General features: G+C 38.3%; 1 protein-coding gene across 4 annotated transcripts in view; it reads right to left on the reverse strand.

Moving 5' to 3' along the window:
• The window catches only part of ANKS1B (ankyrin repeat and sterile alpha motif domain containing 1B), a 1,427,494-nt gene that overhangs the window by 1,203,447 nt on the left and 197,640 nt on the right, over window positions 1-26,407 (reverse strand). For all 4 annotated transcript variants that reach the window (XM_056798687.1, XM_056798685.1, XM_056798684.1 and 1 more), the window contains one exon: window positions 25,855-26,021. In XM_056798687.1, the coding sequence (XP_056654665.1) occupies window positions 25,855-26,021 (167 nt within the window). The remainder of the gene's footprint in view (window positions 1-25,854; window positions 26,022-26,407) is intronic.

The raw sequence follows: 26,407 nt of genomic DNA on the forward strand, positions 1-26,407 counted from the left end.
GTCTTCTTGGCTCCAGGTCTGGTCCTCTATTCCCTGAGCTACTGAACTGCATTCACCCTCTCTCTCTCTAAAGTAAAGCTCTCAGATGGTTTATGCAAAGAAAATAGAGTTAGGGTACAACATGAGCTTGTTTCCCCTTTGTAATCTTCTCTCCATTCTGATATTCCTGCCCTCTCCTAGTCCTTTTTATTTCTTCAGGTCTTCTTCTTTCTTAATTACACATAGAGCAATTTACACAAGGATCATAGATTTGGGGTAAGGAAGATGCCTTCATGACCATCTAGTCCCATCACCTCATTTTACAAATATAGAAACTGAAGCCAGGAGAAGTCCAATCCCCCAAGGTTACAAGTAGTAAGCAGGGCAGAAGAGATATGAAAAAGTAATTTCAAATGAAATTGGTTTCATTAACTCCAAATATTCAGGGTCTGTTGTACAGTAGCTAAACAAAAGCACGTCCCATAATGTGGCTTGAAGCATCAAAGCATTCTTTGCTTCAACTGAACCTACGATAGGCTGAGGATACTTCTGAGTTCTGTCATCGTCCACAAGCTAAATTCTACCCTCTCTCTCATGATAGACATTTAATAGATGCTACATAAATCTAAAATATAAATCTATGTTCCCCCATTTATTTACATAAATGGGGGGGGGGCTACAGATGAGAAACAGCAAAGCTAACTTCAGGCTCTTTAATTTTAGTTTTGTTGAACTTTTCCCCTCTTTTTTATTCTTTGTTATAATGGATGACTGTTAGGAGGGGACAGAGAAAAGTTACACTAAGAAACATAGGTGATATCAAGTATGTTAGTTACCTAGTATATCTGGCATGCATTTACATTTGTACATGATATTTCTTCCCAAAGACATGACATTCTCCCAAGATCCCTTTAATGCTAGGGCTGCTTCCTGTTTGTCTTTGTATCCCAGTAACTAAAACCATTGTGAACATGGTAGATGTTTAATAAATGCTTGCTGACTGACAAATAAAATGTGTCTCAAATACTAGTCTATAGAAATATGAGTTGTTTATAATATAGATATCACTTAAATTGGCCTTCACTGATTAGTAAAAATAATAATTCTAGCAAGTGCTAAAATACAGAATAAGAGAATTTAACAAGTAGCTAATAGTGGATAATAAATGGAAAAGCAATCAGAGGAGAAACAGCCTTAATAAAGACATCCATGAGCTACATTTTCCGTCTACCTTTCCAGACTTGTTATATTGGCATGAATGAGGGGATGACTTTGGTCAATCAATTGCCTTACTTCAGGCACTATACAGGTGACTACAGGCTAGCTCAGGATATCTCCTCAGAGGAGAACAATCAATAAGGTGTGTACTAGGTATGAATGAGGCTTAGACAGCTCTATTAAAAAAAATAATCACCAAAACCCCTCCCCCACAGACTGCTGTACTTAATCCCATAAAAGCCTTCAGAGGGCAGGGAAGCTCAAGCTCCAACACTCCTCCCTCACAGAGTTCGCTGAGAGATTTGCTAACTAAGCTCCAAGGGTGAAGGCTGACAGAAAAGCCCACAAATGCAACAATAAAAATGAGAGAAGCAAGAACTCAGGCAACTGTAGCAAGTAAAGAGGGGGCAAATATGAGCAAACAACAGAAAAAGAAAAAAAGAAATTACAATCGACAGCTTCTATGCAGGCAATGAACAAATGGAACAGAGAAGGATGAGGGAACACCAAGCCAAAAAAAAAAAACAAAACACAGAAATCACAGAGAATTGGATACAGGCTTTGGGAGAACTCAAAATACAATTCAAAACACAATTAAGAGAGGCTGAAGACAACTTTAAAAGCAAGATAAGTCATCTAGAAACAGAAAACAGTGTTGTGAAAGTCAAAATTAATCAGCTTGAAAATGAGGCAAAGGAGATGAAAGAGGAGGCAAAGAAGATGAAAGATGACCTCCAGAGAAAATCAAACCAGAAGAAGAAGAATGACCAAAAAGCCAGGGATGAAATCCAGTCTTTAATATCCAGAAACCAACAATTAGAAGCAAATGACTTCACAAGGCTACAGGACACTATAAAACAAAACCAAAAGAATGAAAAATTGAGGAAAACATAAAGCACCTCATTCACCTCATTCACAAAACAGAAGATTTAGAAAATCGTTCCAGGAGAGACAATTTAAGAATCATTGGTCTACAGGAAGACCATGACAAAAGAAAAAGCCTGGGCATCATACTACAAGAAATTATCTATGAAAACTGCCCTGATATTCTAGAACAAGAGGGAAAAGTAAAGATTGAAATAATCCACAGATCACCTCCTGTACTCAATCCCCAACTGACAACATTCAGGAATGTTATAGTCAAATTCAAGAACTCTCAGACCAAGGAAAAAATATTACAAGCTGCTAAGAAAAAGTCATTCATATACTATGGAACCACAGTGAGGATAACACAGGATCTGGCTGCATCTACACTGAAATACCTAAAGGCATGGAATATAATATTCTGGAAAGCAAGGGAACCAGGTCTACAACCAAGAATCAACTACCCAGCAAAACTGACTATATTCTTGGTCATTTAAGAAAATAGAAGAATCCCAAGCATTTGTAAAGAAAATTCCAGACCTGAACAAAAAAATTGATGCCCAAGCACAAAACTCAAGAGAATCATCAAAAGGTAATTAAGAAAGAGGGAAAAAAGAAATACAAAACAAACAAAAACATTTTTAAGATACCCAGTAAGTTAAAATAATATGTATCCCTATAAGAAAAGAAGTCATTGGTAACTCTCAAAAATTGTTATTATTACCTGGGCAACTAGAATAATTACACTTAGAGGAACAGTGACAAATTATATAGGATGAAATGCCAAGACACAAATATGTATATAGATATGTGTATGCATAAATACATATATATGTGTATGTATATAGAACTAGAGATAAAAAAGAGGTTAATACTAAAAGAAATGGGAAAAGAAACAAAAGGGGATAAATGTTTATGTCACAAAGAAGTGCATGGTGGGAGGGGGCAAACATCATATACACTGGAAGGGTAAAGAGGTTGGAGATAGGAAATACTCTACTCTTACATGCATTGAAATTGAATCAAAGAGGGAAGAACAATCAAATACATTGAGGCAGAGAATTGATTTGCACACTATAGGGAAATAGAAGGGTAACAAATGGACTGGTGGGGAGGGAAGCAGTAAAAGGGAGGGAGAGGGTAGGGTAGTTTAAAAATACTGTAAAGAAAATAAGAGGGGAATAAGAAGGGAGGGGGTAGAAAAGGAAGTAAAATAAGGGTGGGAATTAGGGGCACTGATTAAAAACAAAACATTGGTGTAGAAGGAAATAGTGAAAGAAGAAAAGGAAAGACTAGGAGTAGAAAATGAACATCCTAATGCAAACACCAACAACATGTAAATAGATTTTGATCAAGGACACATGTAATACCCAGTAAAATTGCGCATAGGCTATAGGAAGGATGGGAGAAGGGGAGAGAAGGAAATGATATGATTCTTATAAGCAAGGAATAATGTTCTAAATTGACTCAATAAATAAATAAATGATTTTTTAAAAAGAATCTGTTACAGGTTTATTTTTTATTCAGAATTTTATACATGTAGGATTTTTATTATTTTTTATCATTCCTGTACTTCTTATTTTCATACAGAATTTCATTTTTTTTTACTCTTTTATTTGGGATTTTTTTGGGTGGTTTGTTTTGACAATTGTTTCATATACCTCATAACTCAGTCATATATCCCAGTGTGATTCTGGTGTTGGTCAACACTCTCCTCAGTGGGGATTGTGTAATTATTCTAAAAATCCAAGGTTTAAAATTTTTTGGAGAAATTTCAGGAAAAGAAACTTGCCAATACCCAGAATCAAGAAAGTGGATCCTTTTGAAGAAGGTGCTGTAAAGATACCTAAAGAAGCCACACACTGCATCAAAAACCCAGAATTTGGGATATAATGAACTGAACTGAAGGGGGTTGAAGATACTTAACTCTTATTCCAAAGGGGACTTCCCCCAATTGGCATTTTGTCAATGCATCTATCAATCAGATTTTGTATTTTACTCTCATCTCTAACTATTGTAATTTCCTCTTAGAAAAATGCAATATTGTATGTACTTTTATCTAGAAGATATCTAGAGTTATAAGATAGTTATATTTAAATGATCCATTGGGGAGATGGGTCTCCCAAAGGATCACAGGAGGATTGTTTCAAGGAAGATTCATTCCATCCCCCACCTGAGTAGCTTGACCTGCCCATCACAGTTATGCCAGGTTTTGCATCCATGTACATGTTGTACGTCAATAAGAGTGAGGTGGGGAGGTCTTGGCTGGGGCTTCTGGCTTGGAACAGACTTGGGAGCAGGGCAAGCAGGGGAAGGAAAAAGAGAAAGGAACTGGCAGACCAGGCAATCTCGTAGTCAGGTTACTTAGAGGAATGATTATCTACCCTTTCTAATAAACTTCATTAAAAAAACAATTAATCAAGACTTTAGCTTAAGTAGGATAAGTCCTTTGTTTATTTAGAAGTCCTGGGAAGCCATTGGAAATCCAAGGGAGTGGCATTGCTTAGGAAGTGTACATTATAAGTTTCCTAAGGGCATGGATTGTCTTTTAACTCTTTTTTTTTTGTATTTTTCAGTGTTTAGCACATAATTGGAACTTAATCAGTTTTTGTTGAATTGAGAAAATTGGATTCCCCCCCCAAAAAAAAAGTTTTCCAAAACATTCCAAGTCAATTAAGAAATCAGGAATTTAAGCATCTGGCAGCTCAGGGCTAGTTTTTCAGTCAACTTTCTGAGAAGGAATCATGAGGATGGGGGAAGAGAAGAGTGTCAAATCCAGTCTTTGTCTTTACTACACACATACACACCTTGGCTGAAGGAGGAACTTATGAACTTTAGGCAATCAAAACATTTGAGCTTTTCATCAATGACCTAGCAGAATCCCCAGAGGAGCTGAAATGAATAGATGTGACACACTGAGGAAAAACAACTTCGCGACTCTCCAAGGATCTCAGGAAAGAAGTTATAATAGGTCTGAGGAAATACTCATAGCTACTCTCAGAAAAGGGCTTTGAAAAAGGATTTGCAGCACTATGTAATTGTGAGTTATATGCTTTTCACATGTGTTCTATGTTGTATTTCAGAAGAGTTTGGGGGGAAAGAGGTGAGAAGGGGGGTGTGGTTTTGTTCTAACTGTTCTTAGCACCTTAAAAATATTTCTTTCTAAAAGCTAATTTTCTGAGTGACTAACTGGTCTCAACTGATATTTATAATGGAAATACATTGGTGGGGGCTTATGATTCATATGGAAAACACCCCCCAAATCTCCGGGTTCCCTAAAATCCTAAAAGGAGAAAATACTATCCTCATTCTGGGAGCCAAACCTGCCAGTTTGATCAGGCAATGAAAAGATGAGCCCCAGAGCATGTCACATAAATAATTCCCCTTAGTGAATTCCAACTTCCACTCAACCTAGTCCTGCCATTTGTCACACAGGATATTCCATTTCCTATCTTCCTGCCTTTGCCCAGGGTATCCTTCAGTATGTGATGTGTATTCCCTCAGCACCTCCACCTTCCTTCAAGTCCTGGTTTAGTTAACCCTTATTTAAGTCATCCTTGACCCTACCAGAAGCCAGCAAGGCAAGGAAGAACTCCAGAGCACAGGTTCTAGAGTAAGATCTAGACCTCTAATTTCATTGATACAGGTAATTTCCAGAAAGGAACTTCCTCCTCTTAAAGCAGATCCATTCTTCAATCTCAGAAAGTTGCCTGGAGTCTGTAAGGTCTTGTGATTTGGCCAGGCTTGTACAGCCTGGATGTCCCAGGTGGAATCTGAATGCATGAATTTCTGACTCCTCGAAGACTCTACTGTGCTACATCAGACCCACATATATTATAATTTCCTTAATGTTAGGTGTGATCCAACCATAAAACAGCGAACTAATTCTTCATCTCTTAGAGACAAAATGCCACATTTTCCTCATTTAAATTGCTGTATAAGAAGGAAAGTTTAACAATTTGAATAATATTCTACATTACTACTCCATTAGAATTAATGTATTCTTCAAGGTAAAAAACATCTGTCTAAAGGCCAGAGAGGGGTGATTATTGTTACTGACACATCACTTTAAACTCTGGCTTTGTCCTGATTTCCTTTGGCATTGGGAGGCAGAATATATTTGCTATATAACGGCAGGATGTCCAAGACATTTGCATTAAAATACAGATATAAATTCCCACATGTACATGTTGAAATAGAATCACAAAGCATGTGCACCACACCATAAGATGAAGGTAAGTGAGATGAAGGGCTGGGAGTTATCAAACAACCTATACAATTGTCCAGTTCTCCCACTCAGAGTTCTAGGCCATCTGAAAGGTTGGAGCAGGGGGACCACAGCACCTTCTATGTGCCAAGTACTTTACAAATATATTCCATTTGACCCTCACAACAACTCTATGATGTGGGCACTGTTATTATTCCCATTTACAATTGATGAAATTGAAGTTGAAGAAAGTATTTTTTTACTTCTCTAGTTTATAAACCGTACTGGCTTGCTTCCTTTCATGATTAGTCAGTGTCAGAGAAGTAGCCTACAAAAGAGGAAGAGTGACATTGGTGACATAGAGGATAGAGCACTACCCTAGGGGTCAAGAAATCCTGAGGTTGAATGCTACTTTAGATACTTACTAGCTGTGGGATCCTAGGCAAGTCCCTGAACATCTCCACTTCTCAGTTTCCTTTTTTTCATATGTAAAATAAATAATGAGTTGGACTCATTACTTCTTAAGGAAAGTTCTATGATCATTCAGCTTTGTAATACAAGAAGTTTTTGTTGTCACTCCCATTTTTGTGACTCCATTTGGGGTTTTTACAACAAAGATACTGGAGTAGTTTACCATTTCATTCTTTGGTTCATTTTACAGATAAGGAAACCAAGGCAAGCGGGATAAAGTAACAGGGTCCCATAACTGATGTCTAAGGCCAGGTTTGAACTCAGGTATTCTTGACTTCAAGCCTGGCGCTCTATTCACTGCTTCTCCAGTAAAAGAAAAAACCATTATCTTACTGGAGCATGGGCAGGTCCTGGTATAATGCTTCCTTATGGCAAGGAAATGATCCAGAGTCCTTGAAGGCTACATCAACATAGTTCATACAGATCCTACCACACTAGAAAGGCTCTGAGTGTGAAATCAACAACAAAGTAATTGTGCTTTCTATGGACCAACTTAGATGGGCTACCCAGTGGGCCGAGGACCCAGCACTGAATTGGAACAGTGTCAAGTGGCATGATTCAGGCAATGAGTGATGACTTTGGAGTCAGAAGAAATGAGCTCAAATTCCATCTTTGTCAACTTTGGAGAGGTTAATTTTAGTTGAATGATAAGGATGAGAGTCTAAATGCAAAAGACTTAAAAAATGAGAGGAAAACAAATGAAGGAACCAGGGTGGCCAGGGGTAGGGAAAAGGATGAGTTGTAGGATAAAAGCTAGCAGAGGTGGGAGGATCTAGTAAGGGAGGGATTATTTTTTTGCAATTTAGAGGATGAGAGACACTAATATGCCTTAATGCAACTGGGAAGAAACAAGTAAACATTGAAAAATTGAAGAGGGGGAGGGGATGATTGCAGGAACAATCTACAAGAGAAGATGGAAGGTGAGGGGAATAAAATTACCTGTTAGAGGGATTGACCTTGGAGAGGAAAAACAACAAAAGTTATTCCAATGAAGGCCACCTCTTTGTCATAAACTGGAAGAAAGGAGGAGATAGTGGGAGGTTATGTCCAAGGGATAGAAGAAGAAGATAGTGAGAAGTTTCAGTAGATGGCCTCCAGCTTCTCCGAACAATTCAAGTTGAGGTGCTCAACCAAGACTATGAGGGAGCAGGAATGCTGTGAAAGGTTTTCACAAAGTACAGATTTGGACAACTTGGATGAGTGGGATGAAAAGTCAATGAGAAAAGAGGATTGTCTTGCTACAATGAGAATCCAGCTGACATTAGCTTATGCAGACCTCAAACCTGTATGTAAAAGAGTACAAGCATTATCATCCTCAGAAACTCAAAAGATGAAACAACTGATGATCAGAAGGGCCAGGTGTGACTTGTTCATGGAGAAGCAGGCAGTAATTAGTGGCAAAGCTGGAACTTGAACCTTCTGACTCTCCAAAAGTATACATTGCATACTATATTAATTTGGTAAGATGTCCTAGATACATCAACACAGGAAGGATGCATAACTTCATATTAGCATAGGGATCTCTGTACACTAAATGAAATCTATGATTTATTTAATATAGAGTCCTAAGGAGTTGCCTAAACAAGGTAACAAAGTTTAGGCAACTTTCCTCAAGACACATACCACATAGTTGGTATGAGTTAGAGGAAAGATCTGAACCTAGGTCTTCAAGGTTTCAAACCAGGTACTCTATATAGGCTTTGAGGGGTTGTCTGACTTGCCTGAGGTGGGATCTGAACCCAGATCCTCTAAAGAGTATTTTATCCACTGATCCATATTGACTCAACTTGACAATGATGAAGAGTAAATTTAACTTTGAGGACATTGTCAAAAGCTAAACATGATGACACTGTACATAAGCAGGTTATATGATAATTGCTAACATTCACTACCTGTTGAAATCCACAACAGGACAGTTCTGAAGTCCATTTTCATGGATAAATAAGAGAAAGCATTGACCTAAAAATAATTATGACTTCATCTCATCTTCCACAGAATTTAGAGTAGAGGAGAACCAGAAAGAGATTTATCTTAAAGAAAATTAGGCAGTAATAATAATTAATCAACATCACCACCACATCATTGCTTTTTCAAAGCACTTACAGTTCAATCAACAAATCAATGATCTGTGAATTTATTTTTATAGGAAGCCCTTCCATCAATGAAATTATAACCAGTGTATAACTTAGTAGGTAAATATTAGTGAGTTGACACTAAGAGATATCTCCAGGGTCACAGAGCTGGTACCTGTTAGAGGCAAAATTTGGACCCAAATCTGTCTGTCTCCAAGTCCAACGCTCTACCTACTACAAAAAGAAGAGATATGCAAATTCTTATGGCCAAGAATAAGGATGGTCAAACAATGAAAGACCTTTCTTAAAAGTTGGCTAAACTATTGGTATTTTATCTTATATTCAACAGGGAGCCTAAAGAATGGGCTGGATTTTAGAGCACAAGAGTGACACGGTCAGATCTGTGACTTGAGAAGATGACTTTGGCAACACCGAAGACTGGAAATTCAGAAAAAAGACTACTTCAATAACCCAGGCAGAATGGAAATTGGGGTCAAGGCCAGAGTGGTGGCCTTATGAGTAAAAGGAGTTGGGGAGTAACAGACACCAGATATACTGAGATAGAATGAAATACATAAAATATATCCACACATGCAAAATTCGTCACTGTGTGCAAGGGAGAAATGACCTAATTTTCAGACCAGTCGAATTTAAGAGGAAGGCAATGTTTCTAAGAAGGTTTTACATTTAAATTGACTGTCACCTTAAAGGAGGAAGATCAAGTGAAGAGAGGAACAAAGTTGGGGAGACAGATGGTGAGAGATGTGTAGGCCCTGGTGATTGGGTCATAAAAATCACTAGTATGCTCCTCCATATTTGTAAATGACCCAGTCTTAAAGCCCAAGAGTCAGTCACCTTCAGATGTCACACCAAAATGCTTCCTCTGTTTTGTTTTTTTAGTGCCATTGCTGAAACTCAATGCATTTGGTTATTGGGTATGCATTTATAACTATTAGATGTTCTCTCTTCATATCTATAAATTCTGCTCTACCAATCTACATAAACTTGTTTAGATAATCCCAGGATGTCCAAGTCCTAGTTTTTCAAAGCTCTTAGAGGTAATCAAATCCAACCTCTCCACCCAATCCAAGACCTCTCGTAATATGCCTGACAGATGGTCATCCAAACCTCATTTGAATGCTTTCAGGCACAGGTGGCCTCATTAAGAGTCTGGTGGCTTGGCCATACCTGGAAATATCATAGTCATCAGCTAACAGCTCATTACCTTCTGCTATTTGGAGTGGGATGTTCACCAGTTCATTCCTCCTCCACTCCAGCTAGATTAATAGATCTTGAAAAAGTGGACAGGAATTAGTCTACAAGTGCTTTAAGGAAGTAGCTTAATTCTTCTAACAGAGAACCCCATCATAGTTCAAAAGTGATTTGCCTCTTGAAGCTCATGGCTTCCTCTCAGTTTCAAGATCTCTACCTTCCCACAAATCTGATTTAGAATATAGAAGGAAGCAAATAGAATTCTGCTTCCTGTCCTTAGGGAAAGAAGAGCAAATCTGGAAACCCTACCAATAATGAAATTAGTCCTATGTGACCAGTTAGGTCAGAAATTTTTTGAGTTGAACTGGACTAAATTTAACTTAAAGAGTCAGGATTGCAAGAGACATCGACAAACTATCAATTAACTTAAAAAGAAAATTAATATCCCAAAAGAAGAGATATAAGAAAATATTTTTCCCTAATCTTGTGTAAAGGTGAAGGGACCAGAAGTATGGATCACTGCATATATCACTGGGTTGTTATTTGTTTTTATTTTTGGGTGGGGGGAGGGTTACATGGATTCTTTTTCTTCCTCCTATTTCTTTTTTTTTAATCTCTGTTGGAAATTCATGAACCGAAGTGGAATAAAATAAATAAAACCAAAGGAATACTTTACATTCAATATTATTTTTAAATGAGCAAATTAAAGGACTTTTATAAGCTGATGAGAGATGAAGTGAATAGGACTAGGAGAACAATCTATGCAATAACATCTACTTTGTAAAAAAAAATAGAAAGCCTCAAGAAATTTAATCAGTACAATGACCATCCATGATTCCAAATGATCAAGGATGAAACATGTTTTTCACAGCAAAGAGGTGAGGGCTTTGGGGGGAACAATGAGACATACTGGGGGGAGGAGTAAATGTACAGCCAATGTAAATATTTGTTTTATTTAACTATCCTTATTTCTCATTTTTTCCAATGGTGTGGCTATGGAAAGGAAAGAAAATAGATTTGTACACATTTTTAAAAGGAGTTGCTACTGATATGAAGAGTTACATGAATTTTCAGATAAGGTCACTACTAAATTTTACTTAACTTTTTTAGCTTGCTACAAGGGATCATTCACAAAGCAGAACTAATTAATAAACATTTATAATGCAAAAATAAAACATCAATAAGGCCTTTTTAGAAAAGCTTTGTCATATGGAATAACTTTGGGAGATGGAAGAAGTTTTCCATCTAGGTGATATAAAAGGATATCAATAAAAATATTTAAAAGGAAAAAAGAAAAGTAAACTGTATATAACTAAGATTCTTAGGGGAAAAGAAAACCAATTCTTGTCAAAGACTTTATATTCAATGAGAAAATACAAATAAACATAAATAAATAGATATGAGGAAGAGGAGACCGAGATATCTTGAGAGCTAGAGATCAGGAAGTATTTCCCATGGCAGGCAGCACATGAGCTCAGCTTTGAAGAAAGCTAGAGATTCTCAGAGATTGAGGTAAGAAGAGGGTGCATTCTAGGCATGAGGGATAGTCGGTGCAGTGCTTAGAAGGTGGGGATGCCAAGTTGGGGGAAAAGCAAGTAGGCAATTCTACTGAAAGAATGTAGGTGAAGAGAAATAACATGTGGAAAATTGACTAGAGAGATGAGAGCTTGGAAGCCAATAGTCCAGTTAGAAGTGAGGCTTAGCATCATCTTAATACCATACAGAGTAATTCTTTGATGGCCATTTCATGTAATTTTCTAAGACTTTCTAACTTTCTGCAGACTAACTGCCTGAGAGCTGGTCATATTGAGCATGATTCAAAAAGAAGAATAGGAACTAAGTGGTATGAAGAATTATAGCATCTGCTTTTTGCCACTGAATGTCTGCCAAGATTCACATAGGTTGCAAGTGAAAATTCATCTGAATTCTCATTTTCCATTCCCGTGAATGAAGATAATAGAAGGCAAGCAGAAGCATCGGGAATAATATACAGTAGAGGCAGGAGGCAGAAAATTGCCTCCTAAAACTGAATTAGTGGATTCTGTCAAGATACACTGAAGATATGGCTAAAGTAATTCAAAGAAAAATGGATAATGGTAGTAACTAATAACTTACATAACAGTGAGTTTTACAAAAGACTTTCCTCCAAAAAATCTTGATCTACAGGTTGTGTGCTATTATTAGCATCCATATGAGAGACAGAGATGTGACCTCAAACTATCCATGACATTTTTAAAGTACCTACTAAGTGCCAATAATAAAGACAAAATGAGACCACCCTGCAGGAATAAAGCTGGAAGAAGGGCTATATTATCTCATTTGAACTTTAAATTACCCTGTAAGCTAAATACTATCCAATTCTACAGATGCAGAAACTGAGGTTTATAGAGATAGTAACTAGCCATTACAATTTGCTAATCAATGTAAAGATGGGAGTGGAACCCAGATTTCTCTGGCTCTAGGTCTGATAGTCTACTACACAGGGTCTTTATATCCATTGGATATCAGTTTGGACAAATTAGAACATCTTCATGTAAAGAATAATTAAAGTACCTATGTCTGAAACTTTATTAAGATGGGTCCCTGATGGATGGATATGGTAGAGAAGAATATCAAATGGTGGTTAGAATATAAGCTCCTTGAGGGTAGGGAGGTTGTCTCTTGTCCCTAGCACCTACACCACAGATGTACAATAATTGCTGATTTATTGTGTGCCTAAATCTGAAAGAGAGGGAAAGATTTCACATAATATGCCAGGCAGCTATTATAGTTTCAGGTAAAGACTAGACCAGATGACTCAGTTTGCACCACTGGAAGATTTCCCCCAGGGTTGTGATTATAGAAAAAGACAATAATTATAAATATAATGATAATAACTGTAAATTGTACAGTGAATGGCACATAGTATGTATGTGGTTTAGTGTATATATATATATATATATATAATTTTATTATTATTACCACTATTTTATAGATAAGTAAACTGAGACCTAAAAAGAAGGAATTTAGCTTTTATATGATTTGCCAGTAATAGAATCCAGGGCTTTCTGACTCTTAGGGAAGTACTCTTGTCATTTCTCAGGATCATACAACTACTATATTTCTTAGTAAGAGCATTGGTTTAGAACTGAAAGAGACCTTAAAGATCTTTTTATAGATGGAAAAACTGAGAGTCAGAGCAATGAATTAAGGGATTTGACAAGAGTCCCATAGCTAATAAGAGTCAGAGACAGAATTTGAATCCGGGTCTTTGTAACTTAGCCACTCACTGTTTCAGATCATTTATTCTTGTCTGATGACATCTCATGTTCTAAGAAAGTAATAAAAATGTCTGCTGAGGAGTTAGTCCTCTCTTTTATCAAGATTCTATTTATTCACTTAAAATGAGGGGTACTCAATATATTTTTCTCTTTAAACCCAAATAAGTTTAAGATTCAATAATCATCTGGGTCATCTCTTATTACATGAGAGTTAGTATAACATGGTCAAAAGTGAGCCAGTCTGGAATTCAAGAACCTTGGGTCCAAGTTTTACCTGATGTACTAGGTATGCGACAATGGACAAATAACCTAATCTCTCAAAGTCCTGGGGAGTTTCCTTTGCCAATAGTGTCAAACTCTATAATAATGGGTAATTAACCATGTATAATGATCTCATTGCCTTGGAAGTCCTCATGTTAATATTAACAATGTCTTATCGTATTCTTATCTCTTTTGTTCAACATGTCCAAATTCAATTTGCTGGTTCAGACTACATTCCAAAGGGTTCCATGTATGACCCACATGTCCTCTGCCTGGTCCCTATCCCTATTCTTCTGATTAGCAGCCATCACTCAATATTCTCTTTTCCAAATTTAAACCTTGAGCACAGTAAGAAAGGATATGGTAAAGCAGTTTTCCATTTCTAGAAATCCACTTGGTTTCCTGGTCAAAGTTATCCAAATCTATTCCCTTTTGCCTCCCCCCCCCCCACATTACAGGGTGACGGCCCTGTAAACTCCTACCTACCTCCTCCCACAAAGGGCACCTTTCCATCAGTTTATGGAAGCTTGACATGGAAACTGAAATAGATTAGGGTTTTTTCCCCTTTTTTTTCTGTACATTGTTAACTTCAATTTTTATCCTTCTGCCTGGGGGCTTTCAGGCACAGAACTCATTTTTAATAAGTCAGAATGCTAAAATAAAATACCACACACATCAGAAAAGCTGCTGTATAATTAGAGGCTTGGCTTTCAGGAGAGCAAGAGGAGGAGAGGAAAGCAAAAAGGCAGGAATGCGGTATAGCGGACAGAGTTACCTGGGGGGAATGTCACAAGGCTCTCTAGCCCTCTGCCTCCCAAGGACTATATGAGCCCTTTCAGGCAATCTCCCTCAGGGGCTTCTCGAGTCAGCCTTTGCTCCCAAACCCCCAAATAAAGAGGTAAGATGTCTTCCCTTCTTGGATATTCCATGGTGAAGTGACATTTGTGATTCTGTATTTCTGAACCACAAGTTGGGTCCCTGATGCAAAGTGTCACATTCTGTTCAAACAATCTTTCTGGAGCTATACAAATTCTCATTTTATGAAACCATGTGTTCTTGCTTAGGAACTGGGTACCTATCCGGATCACAGGTGTGAACCAAAGAGAGAAAGCACAGAATTCTGGGATAGAGAGATGTGGGAAATGGTAGGGCACTGGGAAGTTAGTGGAGGAGAGCCAGGGAAAGTCCCATCAAGCTGCTAAGTTTGTGTTCAATAATATTCCTTCCATGCATGGCATGCTGGAGTAGGAGTGCCATGTGTGGAAGCAGAGCTGTAACTAGCATGGGGCAAATGAGGCTTCTCTTCAGGGAGCCAAGTTACAGGGGAACTTTTGCCCAAGGATGGTGGTGCTTCCCCAGGATCGTAGAACCATCATCTGGAAGGAACCATCTAGTTCATTGATGTTCAGAGAAGAGGCTTGCCCAAGATCACCCCTCTTTTCTAGAAATTGTGAGGCTATATTTGAATAATAGTAATTTTACAGATGAGCAAACTGAGACTAGGTTTGAATAAAAATAGCTACATTTATATGGCACTTTGAGGACTGCCAAAAGCTTTATAGATAGTATCCTCTTTGATGTTCTAATTAACCCTTTGAGGTAGGTGTTTTACCTACCTCTACTGGGAAAACTTTGCATCAGGGACACAGAATCACAATAGCACTTCACCATGGAATACCCAAACGGGAAAGACATTGTGCCTCTTTTTATTTAGAGTTTGAGAACAAAGGCAGACATAAGTAATCATGTCCATTTTACAGATGAAGAAGTTAAGGCAGAGAGTGATTAAGTCATTTGTTCAGACACACACAGCTAGAAACAGTCAAAGGGAAGATGCAAACTCAGATCTTTCTGACTGCAGTATCAGCACTAGCCATTATACTACTTAGCTCATGCTACTCCAGTGTCCTTTGCACTTCACTCTCACTCCTCATCTTGTAGTCTGCTGCCAATCCCAAATGAATGCTCTCAGAGCCAGGCTACTGTGGCATCCTTAGTATTTTCGTGTGAATTAAATGATCAAGGGGGGAAAGATTATCGAACAATGAATAAGCTTCTAATCCTTGGACCTAATGGCCATTTCTCCTTACTCAGATGAACTGCCTTTCCTGGCAACCATTGAAGAGGCAAGGGCCATGCTCTGGGGGCAACAGGCTACCTTCAAGAACATCTGAGATTGGTGGAGTGCCAACCCCAGCTCCCTTCCCTAAACAATAGTGGAATTCATGCTAGAAGTATCTTTCCTTCTCTTGATTCTCTCCAATATATCCTAAAGAAGTTTCAGTAGCTTAAAACACACAAAGACTTTGGGGACACCATATATATATATATATATATATATATATATATATTAAGGAAAGAGAAAAGGAAGTGGTAAAGGGCAAGTACAGAGGGAAGAAGATAATGGAAGGTGGTTGTGGGGGGGGGGTGTCAGAAATTGACTAGTAGCCAGAAATCCTTTCCTCTATTGTTACTTAGGAGCACAGTTGAAACTGCAACCTCATGGGTGAGTAGAAAGAAGATGGAGCAGGGACATAATATTGTCAGTTCTGGAGGATGGAAGGGAGAGAGGGGAGATAGAAAGGGGACCATGGATTTATCTCACTGTTTATCATGAGGGAGAGAATGGGAATTATTGGGAATGGATGAAGGAGGAAGAGGGCTGTGTGTGTGTGTGTGTGTGTGTGTGTGTGTGTGTGTGTGTGTGTACACACTGATGTGCATAGCTCTTGGCATTCTCTGTCATTAGACTGTGAGTTCCTTGCCAGTAAGATCTGTCTTTTGCTTTTCTTCACACTTAGCACTCAGCTAAGGACTTCATAAATGCTCAGTGACTTGACTTCTTCTTTACTATGGCACCCTGCTGGAGAACACAAAGGCCAAACATGAAACACCCCTTCCTTGTCTTCAGGAAGCTCTTATTCTATGGAAGAAGAGACGCTTTCTAAAATCCCTTCCATGGGTCAATCCACAAGCCTGTGACTGGTAAATATTATAATGCAACTGTTGAAAGGAAAATTCTTCTAACTTTTAGCCTGATTAATGGGACAAAACTTCGAAGAGAGAGAATTAAAAGGAGGTTCATCCCTTTTACATCAAGGCAAATGGCTTCCAGGCGAGCCAGCTTTTATAAGACAATTCAGACAGGACATTTCCAGCAGACAAGATGGCCCCCAAAGAAGCAAGGAAGGAAGAGTAGGAAATGCAGAAAGCTGAAACCTCAGGGCACTTTCCTCAATACCAACTGGCAGGCCAGGTTGGGAACAAAGGGTCAAAATGAGTCATCAGAATATTTCATACCACTTTCTTCATAATTCTATATTGCAAACTCAAGTTTAGGATTATATTTCAACTTGGAGGTGGGGTAGGGAGAAGATAGAGAACTGTCCTCTATGAATATTCTTAGAAGAAATTAAAATATCTTGAATACTGAATGAAAATTCATGTGAGGTTAAAAAAATTATAATTTTAAAATTTTGAGTCAAAGTTCCTTTCCCACCACAATCATACCCTCCCAATTGAATAAATCAAAGTAGGAATTTTAATTTTTAATTCACTTTTATTAATAAAAAAAAGCTCCAAACTACCACTTTAAGACATGATTTTAATTTTAAAAATTTCTCAATCAAAAATAAAAGGTTCTTACATAATATGGTGGAGGGTTTGAATTGCTGCATTAGAGCTCCCTCTATTGGAAAAAAGAATACTTAAACACGAAACTGAAAAGGGCCACTAGGAAATTCAGGGCATCAAATCTGGAGGGGAAGGACCATAACTAATGACATGCAAGCTGCAAAGCATGACTTTTCCTTTCATATACAATGTTTGTATTGTTAGAAATATCCTTTCCTATTGTCTTATTCCTCTGTTGCCTCTCCATCTTCTTTCTGGCTGGCCTCAGGAGGAATTACTAAATGGACTTTGCTCTTCAGGGTAGAGAACCGTCCTTGAACACTGAAATCCCAAATCCCAGGGAAATGAACACAGGAAAATAGTCCTTTTTCCAAAGTTGTTTTTCAAACCTACTGGCTCCAAATGCTGCTGCTTCCTTTTGTTTTACTGTCTGAAATATACTCAAATACCAATTGATTTGCATGAGAAAGAATTCTATTTTAAAAATATGAAGATATCATTACTTATTCTCTGCTTTATTCCTTCCTTCCCAGAAGGTAGCTGTCATTCTTGCTAAGTGTAATTTTTCTACCTATCCCCCTATTAAAATATATTCTCTTTGTGTATTGTGGTATTGTAATCATAATTATGTGCCTTATCTCATTTCAAAGAATCCTGTAGTGGATAGAGATCTCAGTGGCTGTCCAGTCTCCTCTTTGACATACCCAACAAGGGGTCAATTAGTCATTGTTTAAAATCCCCTAAAGATGGGGGTGAAAATCTATCTATGACATAGGTGCTATGGTTTTTATAAAAAAAATAAACTGAGTCTCAAAGGGGTTAAGTGACTTGCCCAAGGTCATACATTCCTGCCCAAATGTGTCAAAGGTAGAACTTGAGCCCAAGTCCTCTTGACTTTGAAGTTAGCTTTCCATTCACCATTCATATTTTACTTTAAGGTCTTCAAAGTGCATTGCATTTTTTCTCTCCTGTGATCATCTCCCTACCACAATCATCCCCTTTCAGGTATTTTCTATCTCTCATTTTACCAACTGTTTTCCCTCCTCTTATAAAGATGTCTTTCCTATCTTAAAAAAAAAAAAGCTTTCACTTAACTCAAGTAATCTCTCAAATTCCCATCCCATTTCTGCCCTCCTTTTCACAGCTAAGTATACAGAAAAACCAGAATATACTTTCAATCCTACTTTTCAAATTCAGTTATCTCCTTTCTACATCAAAAAGATTAAAAGCATGGGCCCTGTGATCTGGAAAGTCCATGTAAAAACTGTTGGCCCTCTTCATGTCAGAGAAGTCTGAATTTTTTCCTTTTTCTTTTTCTGTTAAGGGATGTTAGCAATACTTTATTGTTAATTTTGAACTAAGTATTTCGGAGTTCCTACACTTTTTCCTGGCCTTCGTGTGTCACCTGAAGTTTCTACAAAACTGCCAAAAAATTCTCATTTCATTTTCTATGAGGACTTGCAATATATGAAACTACAATGGGGAAGATCATGATGTAGAAGGAATAACTATACTACTCTTCAATACTGCTTTCTTCCTAATTTTGCACTGCATACTCAAGGACTTTATTGTTTCATCCTGGGGAGAAAGTAGAGAATCATTCTCTGAATCTTCTCAAATTAAATTCAAATGGCTTGATTATTGAATGAAAATTCATGCAAGTATCTTTTTTAAACTTCAGTCAAAGTTCTCTTCCCATTGTAAGCATACCCTCAAATTGAAGGAATCAAAGTAGAAATTTTAATTTTTTAACTAAAATTAATTTTTTTTCACAAACTGCTCTCTTCTCAACTTCTTGATCTCTGGCATCTAAACCCATCACTCTAGTGAAATTGCTCTCTCTCTCTCTGAGCTTTCTTATTTCTGCCTATGTTACCCCCATTCTCCCAGTTACCAAGGTTGGTGACCCAGATCTGGGCCACTGATTACTCCTCTCTAATCACTATATCCAATCTGAATATGAGTCCTGTATACTCTACCCTCCCATTTTCCATTCTGTCATCTCTATCTCTTTCAGTTCATGCTGTCATTGCCCTGTCTTGGGTCTTTAATACTTCTTGTGACAGGGGATTTCAGAGGGGGGAGTGGCAGCTAGATGGCTCAGGGTAGTGAGACCGAACCTAGACATGGGAAATCTTGGGTTCAAATCTAACCTGAAGCAATTCCTGGCTGTGTGACTGGACAAATGACTTAATCCCCATTTTCTAGCCCTTACTGCTCCTCTGCTTTGGGATCAATACTTCTTATTGATTCTAAGATCAAAGGTAGGGTTTTTTTTAATACCTCTTGATGTAATAATTGCAATAACCTCTTAATCTCTGTCTCCCCCACCCAGTTTGCTATGTCAACACACCTTACATACAGCTGCCAGACTGATCTTCCCAGTATACGAATCTGATTATAGAAATCTCCTATTCAAAAACTCAGAATCACAGATTTCATCCTGGAAAAGAGCTTTGAAGCTCTTTGGTTCATTCCTCTCACTTTTCTTAGGTCCAGAGAGGGAAAATGATTTTCCCAAGATCACAGAAGTACTAAGGGCAGAGATAAGATTTGGACCCAGGTCTCCTGATATCAGAGTCAGAATTCTTTCTTTTTCACCACAAAGTTTTTCTATGTTTCAAGTGCTCCTGGCTTCCTATGGAATCTCCTTAACTGGCAGCAGTCAAGGTCTTCCATAATCTACATCCAATTTACATTCCTGGTCTATTCTTCTACTGTTCCCCTTTGCATACTAAAAGCTCCAGTCAATCTGGCCCAATCTCTTTTTCTGGAATTCATTTCCACAGGATAATAACCCTAAAACTGGAAGAGACATTAGAAGTCATCAATTCCAATTCCTCATAGGTCACCAAGTTCCTAAGTAGCGGAGATAGGATTCAAATGTACATTCTCAAACTCCAAATCTGACCACTTTTCCCCACTGGTTTCTCCTTATGTTTTTAGCATATTCCACCACCATTCCATTTGCCCACTTGATCCCCCAAACCTGAAATGTGCTTCTGTCTTCATTTTCCACCCTCACCTCCTATCCCACCTCTATTTTCAATTCAGATAGAAAATGATTTCCCAAATCAGAATTAAATTTGGCCTCCTCTCAACTCCTTTGGTACTTTTTTATGCCTCTGTTAAACACTTATTATACTGTAATTTTATAAGCTTCGTTTTTTCATTGATTTAGGACCTTACAAGGTCATCTAGTCTAAACCTTCTATTTCACAGATGAAAAAGCTGAGGCTGAAGAAGTGAAATGACTTCCCTGCAGTTACATCAGTCTCTTCAATTAAAACATATGAGAGCAGAGATTCATTCATTCTTTGTACTTGTATCCTCAGTGCCTATAATAAATGTTCTTTAATAATTGACAGAAGCAGGTATGCTGCAAAAGTGGCAAAAGAAAGATTTGAACCCACATCCTCTGACTCCAATGCCAATGATCTGTAACACCCAAGTCATTTAGTTTATCTGTCTGGCTATTTAACTGAGAGAATGGAACCCTTGTGAGTAATGGGGACCCTGTGGTATAGCCACCTCTGCATTTGACTGAGGAAAAAGTGATGGGCTAGGACATGGAATTTAAGGAGCCTGGAAGGGAGAAAGCTAGGGAATTTAAGAGATCTTCAAGGAACTGAAGGAAAGGGAAAGGAGAAAAAGATAGCAAGCAAGGTGCTGAACTCCTCAAGTAAGGAGCAAAAAGGACCCGAAGACTCACATACAACAGTCACAACAATCTAGTTTGGGAGGATTTTTTTTTATTAAATGGATTTCAAAGCAGGAGAAGTTTCTGTTTGAAGGTGGTAACGAGTCTATAAATGACAGCCGGATGCAAAGAATATTTGACCTTTCTCTCTAGGACCAGTGCTGGAGATGTGAGTTAATGACAGCCAATGCTAAGAGGATGGTCAAGGGTTCACTTTAATCTAGGGAAACTCAAGTCTCTGGGAATGGTAACATATGGAAGAAGTGGGACAAGAAGTCCCCAAAACTAAAGAAAATTGTTCTCTATGGAATAGGCATGAGAAATAACAACACCACAATTCTGCTACATTGGAGGCTAAAGTCATTTCAGTGGGCTAGCCTGTGAACCTGGCCACCATTTGTGATATTTCTATGAAAAGGCGTTCCCGAATCCCAAAGTCCACACTTAACAAGCAAAGTGCTGAAACACAACATTGTCTTCAGTTGTGGACCAAAGGGTTCTGCGTTAAACAATAAACAGGAACGATGCTAGAAGGTGAGAGACAAGATTTGGTCTTGAAATCCAAGTTGATGCTATAAGTCATCAAATAATTCCCTTCTATAAAAACTGCCACAAGGTGCAGAGAGCATAGGAATAACCTGTACTCCAGCAAGTACAAGCAATTGTTTTAAAGCTATAGACAGGGATAGGAGCTTTTTACTGAGTCCAATAATTTACTGGACTATAGAAGACAATCTATCTTGGAGGGGGGGGGAGCGTAGGAGATGAACACTGCAGAGGAAGTAAGTTGAAGTGGCTAGGAGGTGGACTGTGTTACCCTACCATAAGCCACAATCCAGTGTAATTAAATTTCCTCTAATAGAGACTCTCTAACTTAAGCTCCCATCTCTTTCCACAGTTTTCTTTTTTATAGTTATCAAGAGCAATGGGAAGTTTCTTTGAGGGACCTGGCTCTATTTTGGACTTTTCCATACATAGTAAAAGCACTCAAGAGTGAACAGAAGTGGGAGCACCTGGGTGGCTCAGTGGATGGAGAGTCAGGGCTAGAGATGGGGTCTCTAGGTCCTGGGTTCAAATCTGGCCTCAGACACTTCCCAGCTGTGTGACCCTGGGCCAGTCACTTAACCCCCATTGCCTAGCCCTTACCACTCCATTCTGCCTTGGAGCCAATACACAGTATTGACTCCAAGATGGAAGGTGAGGGTTTAGGAAAAAAGAGTGAACAGAAGTCCAACAACTTAATTTCTTTGATTCAGAGACACAAGTGAAATATAAGTTAGTCAACAAGCATTTGTTTAGCATTTGCTGGATGTCAGGCACTGATCTAAGTTCTCAAGAAACAAGTGCAAAATAATAGTCCCTGCCCTCAAGGAGCTTATACACGCTAATGGGAGTGTAATAATTAGGTAATTGTAATTCAATTCAGTCTAATGGGATTGCAATAACTATGTCCATGCAAAATATATCCAGAGTAAATGGAAGATAACCTCAGAGCAGAAGACACTAGCAGCTGGTGATCTCCCTCTACCAATGCAAATGTCTGGAAATGAGGAGTTTGGAGAGAAGGTGATCAAGAGGGGTCAGGTCCAAGCTCTCCATTTTCTAAATGAAGAAACTGAGGGCCAGAAAGGTGGCTCTCTCTTATCCAAGCTCCTTCAGCTAATAAGTATTTGAGATGAGATCTAGACTCACACCTTCTTAATTCCAAATCCAGCACTCAGTTGACAACACAAACTTACTAAATGTTTGTTGATGAACTGAAAATACTACCTTGTCTTTCCAAAGATCATTCTTAGGGAATTTACCTGAAGCACATGGAGGTTAAGCAGCTCAACCAAGGTCCCACAGCTAATAAGTAAGCTTTACAACTGGAATTTGAACCCAGATATTCCTGACTCCAAAGGCAGCACTCTGCTTCACTTCTCCAAGCTGTCTCTATATCTTCATTAAAAATCATCAGAACAACAATATATGAATCTGGTTCTGTTCCCCCACCAGTGGGACATAAATTAAGGTTATTGCAGCAGGACCAGCAAAATATTACCTTCTTCAAAGCTTTCCATGATGTCTTGGATTCTTGCCACTTAGTATTTGTACAAGGGTTTGGGTTTGCTTTTAAGCATTTTTTAACTGCAAGTATCATCTTCTCTTACTCTGAGGAATATAAATGAATATCACTGGCTACAAAATACATACACACACACTTCCATAGCTGTGCATAGCTACATTAATAAGTAAAGCTTTTATCCCCTGGTTAAGATCCTTTTTTATGGCAAGGTTATCCCTACCTCCCCTGCAGGATCAGCATTTCTCATGAAGAACTCCAGAAGAAGAAAGCATGAGCACTTCATTAAGACTTCAGATTCCTTACTTGAAAGAACACAGAGTCATTCTCTTGACACTTGAAAAATGGCTGGCATACATCTAGTTAAGTGTAAATTGTCCCATGCATTTTATTTTCACTAAGCAAGAAGGTCTCCCTCTTTTGCCCAGTCAGAGCTGACTATAAAAAAAGAGTCTGAGCCTGATGAGCAGGACTTCCTATCTTTGCTCAATAATAGCTTCATAGATGAAATGTCCACTGGGGCCCAGACAGGCCTGTAGTATCTAACATCAAAAGAAAAGCCCTCCACATACCAGTTAGTCAACCTTGAATAAAATGGGGAATATTCCATGCTACTCACTTTATCCTCACAACAAGCCTGGAAGGTAGGCATTATTATTATCTCCATTTCATAGATTTCTTGTTCTACGATCCTTAGAGTGGTACACGATCTGGATGGGACCCCAGACTTGATGCAATCCAACTCCATCATTTTCACAGAGTCAGAAATTAAGAAGGGTTTTGCTCGAGGTAGAAAATAGCAGGACCAGGAGAAAGTCACAAACACTTGACTGTGCCGTAGAATCACAGGTCAGAAGCAGTAGGGACACTTGAGTTCATGGCACCCAAAGCCTCCATTTTAAAGATTCAAAGTCATAATTTCTGTATTGAAATGGTAGATCCTAGCAACCAGTTGATCCAACCTTTATCTCTCTGGGATAACATAGCCAACAAAACGTCTTTCCAATTCTTCTAAAAGATCACCTATGAAGAGGAAAACCCCTTCCACTTTTGGAGAGCTCTGGCAGAAAGTCATTCCTTATACCAAACCTAAATTTTCCACTTCACAAATTCTATACCATTCTAGGGCAAGGGTTCTTTTGTGTGTCATGGGTCCTCCCTTGGAAGTCTAATGAAGTCTATGGATCCATTATAAGAATATTTTTAAATCTGTAAAATAAAATACATAGACTTCCAAAGGAAAAATCAGTTATGCTGAAATATGTCTTTCAGAGAATAGGGTAGGAACCCCAGCTCTAAGGTAAAAAAGAAGTGTAATTCTTTATCCAAATGCTAGCCCTTCAAATATTTTAAGACAGCTATCATTTCCCAATCTGTCCCTTCAGCCTTCTCTTCTACAGCCTGACTATTCCCAGTACTTTTAACTGGTTCTCAGAGAACAAGTATTTCATCATCCTAGCTGTCCTAGTCTGCCAGTTCATCAATCCCCTTTGTAATGGGAAAATCAGGTCAAAAAAAGGTCTTTTTTCACCAGGGAGGCAATAGGGTGAGGATGTTTTGGACCACAATAACTTTCATGCCCCAACATATAGAGGGGTCATGAATTGTAGAAGTAGAGGGGGAAAAGCACACAAATAAAGTCACAGCTCTTTGTTACTACTGAAAGATAGTGGTCCCTAAGGTTATCATACCCTTGTGAATTTTATTTTATTATTTAAAAGAGTTTCAAGCAGATTAATATGAATCGAGAATCCCTCATTTAAATCTCCCTCTCTAAGAACACTATCCACATTAAGAAGAACTGTGGGAGTAGAAACACAGAAAGAAAACAATTGCTTGATCACATGGGTTGATGGGGATATGATTGGGCATGTAGAGTCTAAGTGATCATCCTAGTACAAATATCAATAATATGGAAATAGGTCTTGACCAATGACACATGTAAAACCCAGTGGAATTGTGCATTGGCTACAGGAGAAGGAAAGGAGGAGGGGAGGGAAAGCACATGAATCATGTAACCATGGAAAAATATTCTAAATTAATTAATAAAATAAAATTTTTCAATTCAAAAACAATCTCCCTGTCTCTACTCAGTCACAACCCTAATTCAGACCCTCATAACCCTTTGAATGGACCCTTGTAATAACCTTCCCTGACCCAAGTCTCTTCCTACTCACCATCTTTTCTGAGTTCAACTACCCAGGTGATTCTTCCAAAGTCCAAATCTGAGCATGTCACCATCCCACCTTATTTAATAAACTCCAGTGGCTCCCTATTACCTCCAGGATTAAAAATAACCTCCTCAGTTTAGCACTTAAAATCCCTCCCAACTTGTCTCGTCTTGACCTGTTTTTCCAGTCATCATAACTTTATGCTACCAGCTACACTGGCTTCTATTTTCATCATTCTCACTGCCCATGCCTGGGAGTGCTCTCTCCCTTCACCTCCAACTCTTGGTTTCCTGGAATTTTATTAAGGCTCAGGTCAAATAGGACATTTTGCAGGAAGTTGTCTTCCTAGTGTGACCAATTGCTAGTACCTTCCTTTTAGATTACCTTGTAGTTCTCTGTGTATATTCTGTATGTCGACATTTATGTGTTTTCCACCATTAGAATGTCATCTTTTAAGGGCAGGCATTCCTTTCCTCTTCCTTTGTATCCCCAGCACTTAACACAGTGCCTGAAAAGAGGTATGCACTCAATAAATGCTGACCGACTCACTAAGTTCACCAAACTACCTAGTATTGATGTCAGTGCTCTGGAATACAGGATGATGTCGATCATACAACTAATGTGAAATGTAATTGTGTGTGCGCCTATGAGTGAGCATCAATGGTGAATCCAGCCTTCCTTTAGATATAGAGATAGACTTTAAACAATGGAGGAATAACCACCATTTGCCAGTGTACTTACCAACGCCTGGCTCCCATTCTTCCCAAATTCTTCCTCTGAAATCTTGCTCAGATTGTCTAAGTAGTGGTCTGAGATTGTGTGACACAAATCTTCAAAAGAGTAATCCTTCTCTTGACACAGTTTGATTTCATCCAAGAGCTTTGATAATTCTCCAGCCACAGCTTCACCTTGAACCCAAAGAATCAGAATTTTATAGATATCTGGGTTTTTGCTGTTGTTAAATTATAAAAATATACACGTTTCATGGCCAGTGAGAGGGAGCCAAACCATGGCGTGCAAAACTTGATAGCTATAATATATCTATTTAGAATATTTGTATGAAATGGGCATTTTCAGACATGGCCAATGTGTTGAATTTTTCTGCATGGCTATCCTTATTGTATATCCTACAAGGATATCCTACAAGGAAAGAAAGGAAAGGCTTCAGTGAGGCGAGGATAGAGGTACATAAGTGAATACTGAAAGAGGTATCCTTCCAAAATATAAAGAAAGGAACACCAATTTAGCATTACAAGACACAAAGAAGAAAACCAAAACAATTCAGAACAAAAAC

Source organism: Monodelphis domestica, chromosome 5 (genome assembly GCF_027887165.1).
Source record: "Monodelphis domestica isolate mMonDom1 chromosome 5, mMonDom1.pri, whole genome shotgun sequence".
NCBI classification, from domain to species: Eukaryota; Metazoa; Chordata; class Mammalia; order Didelphimorphia; family Didelphidae; genus Monodelphis; species Monodelphis domestica.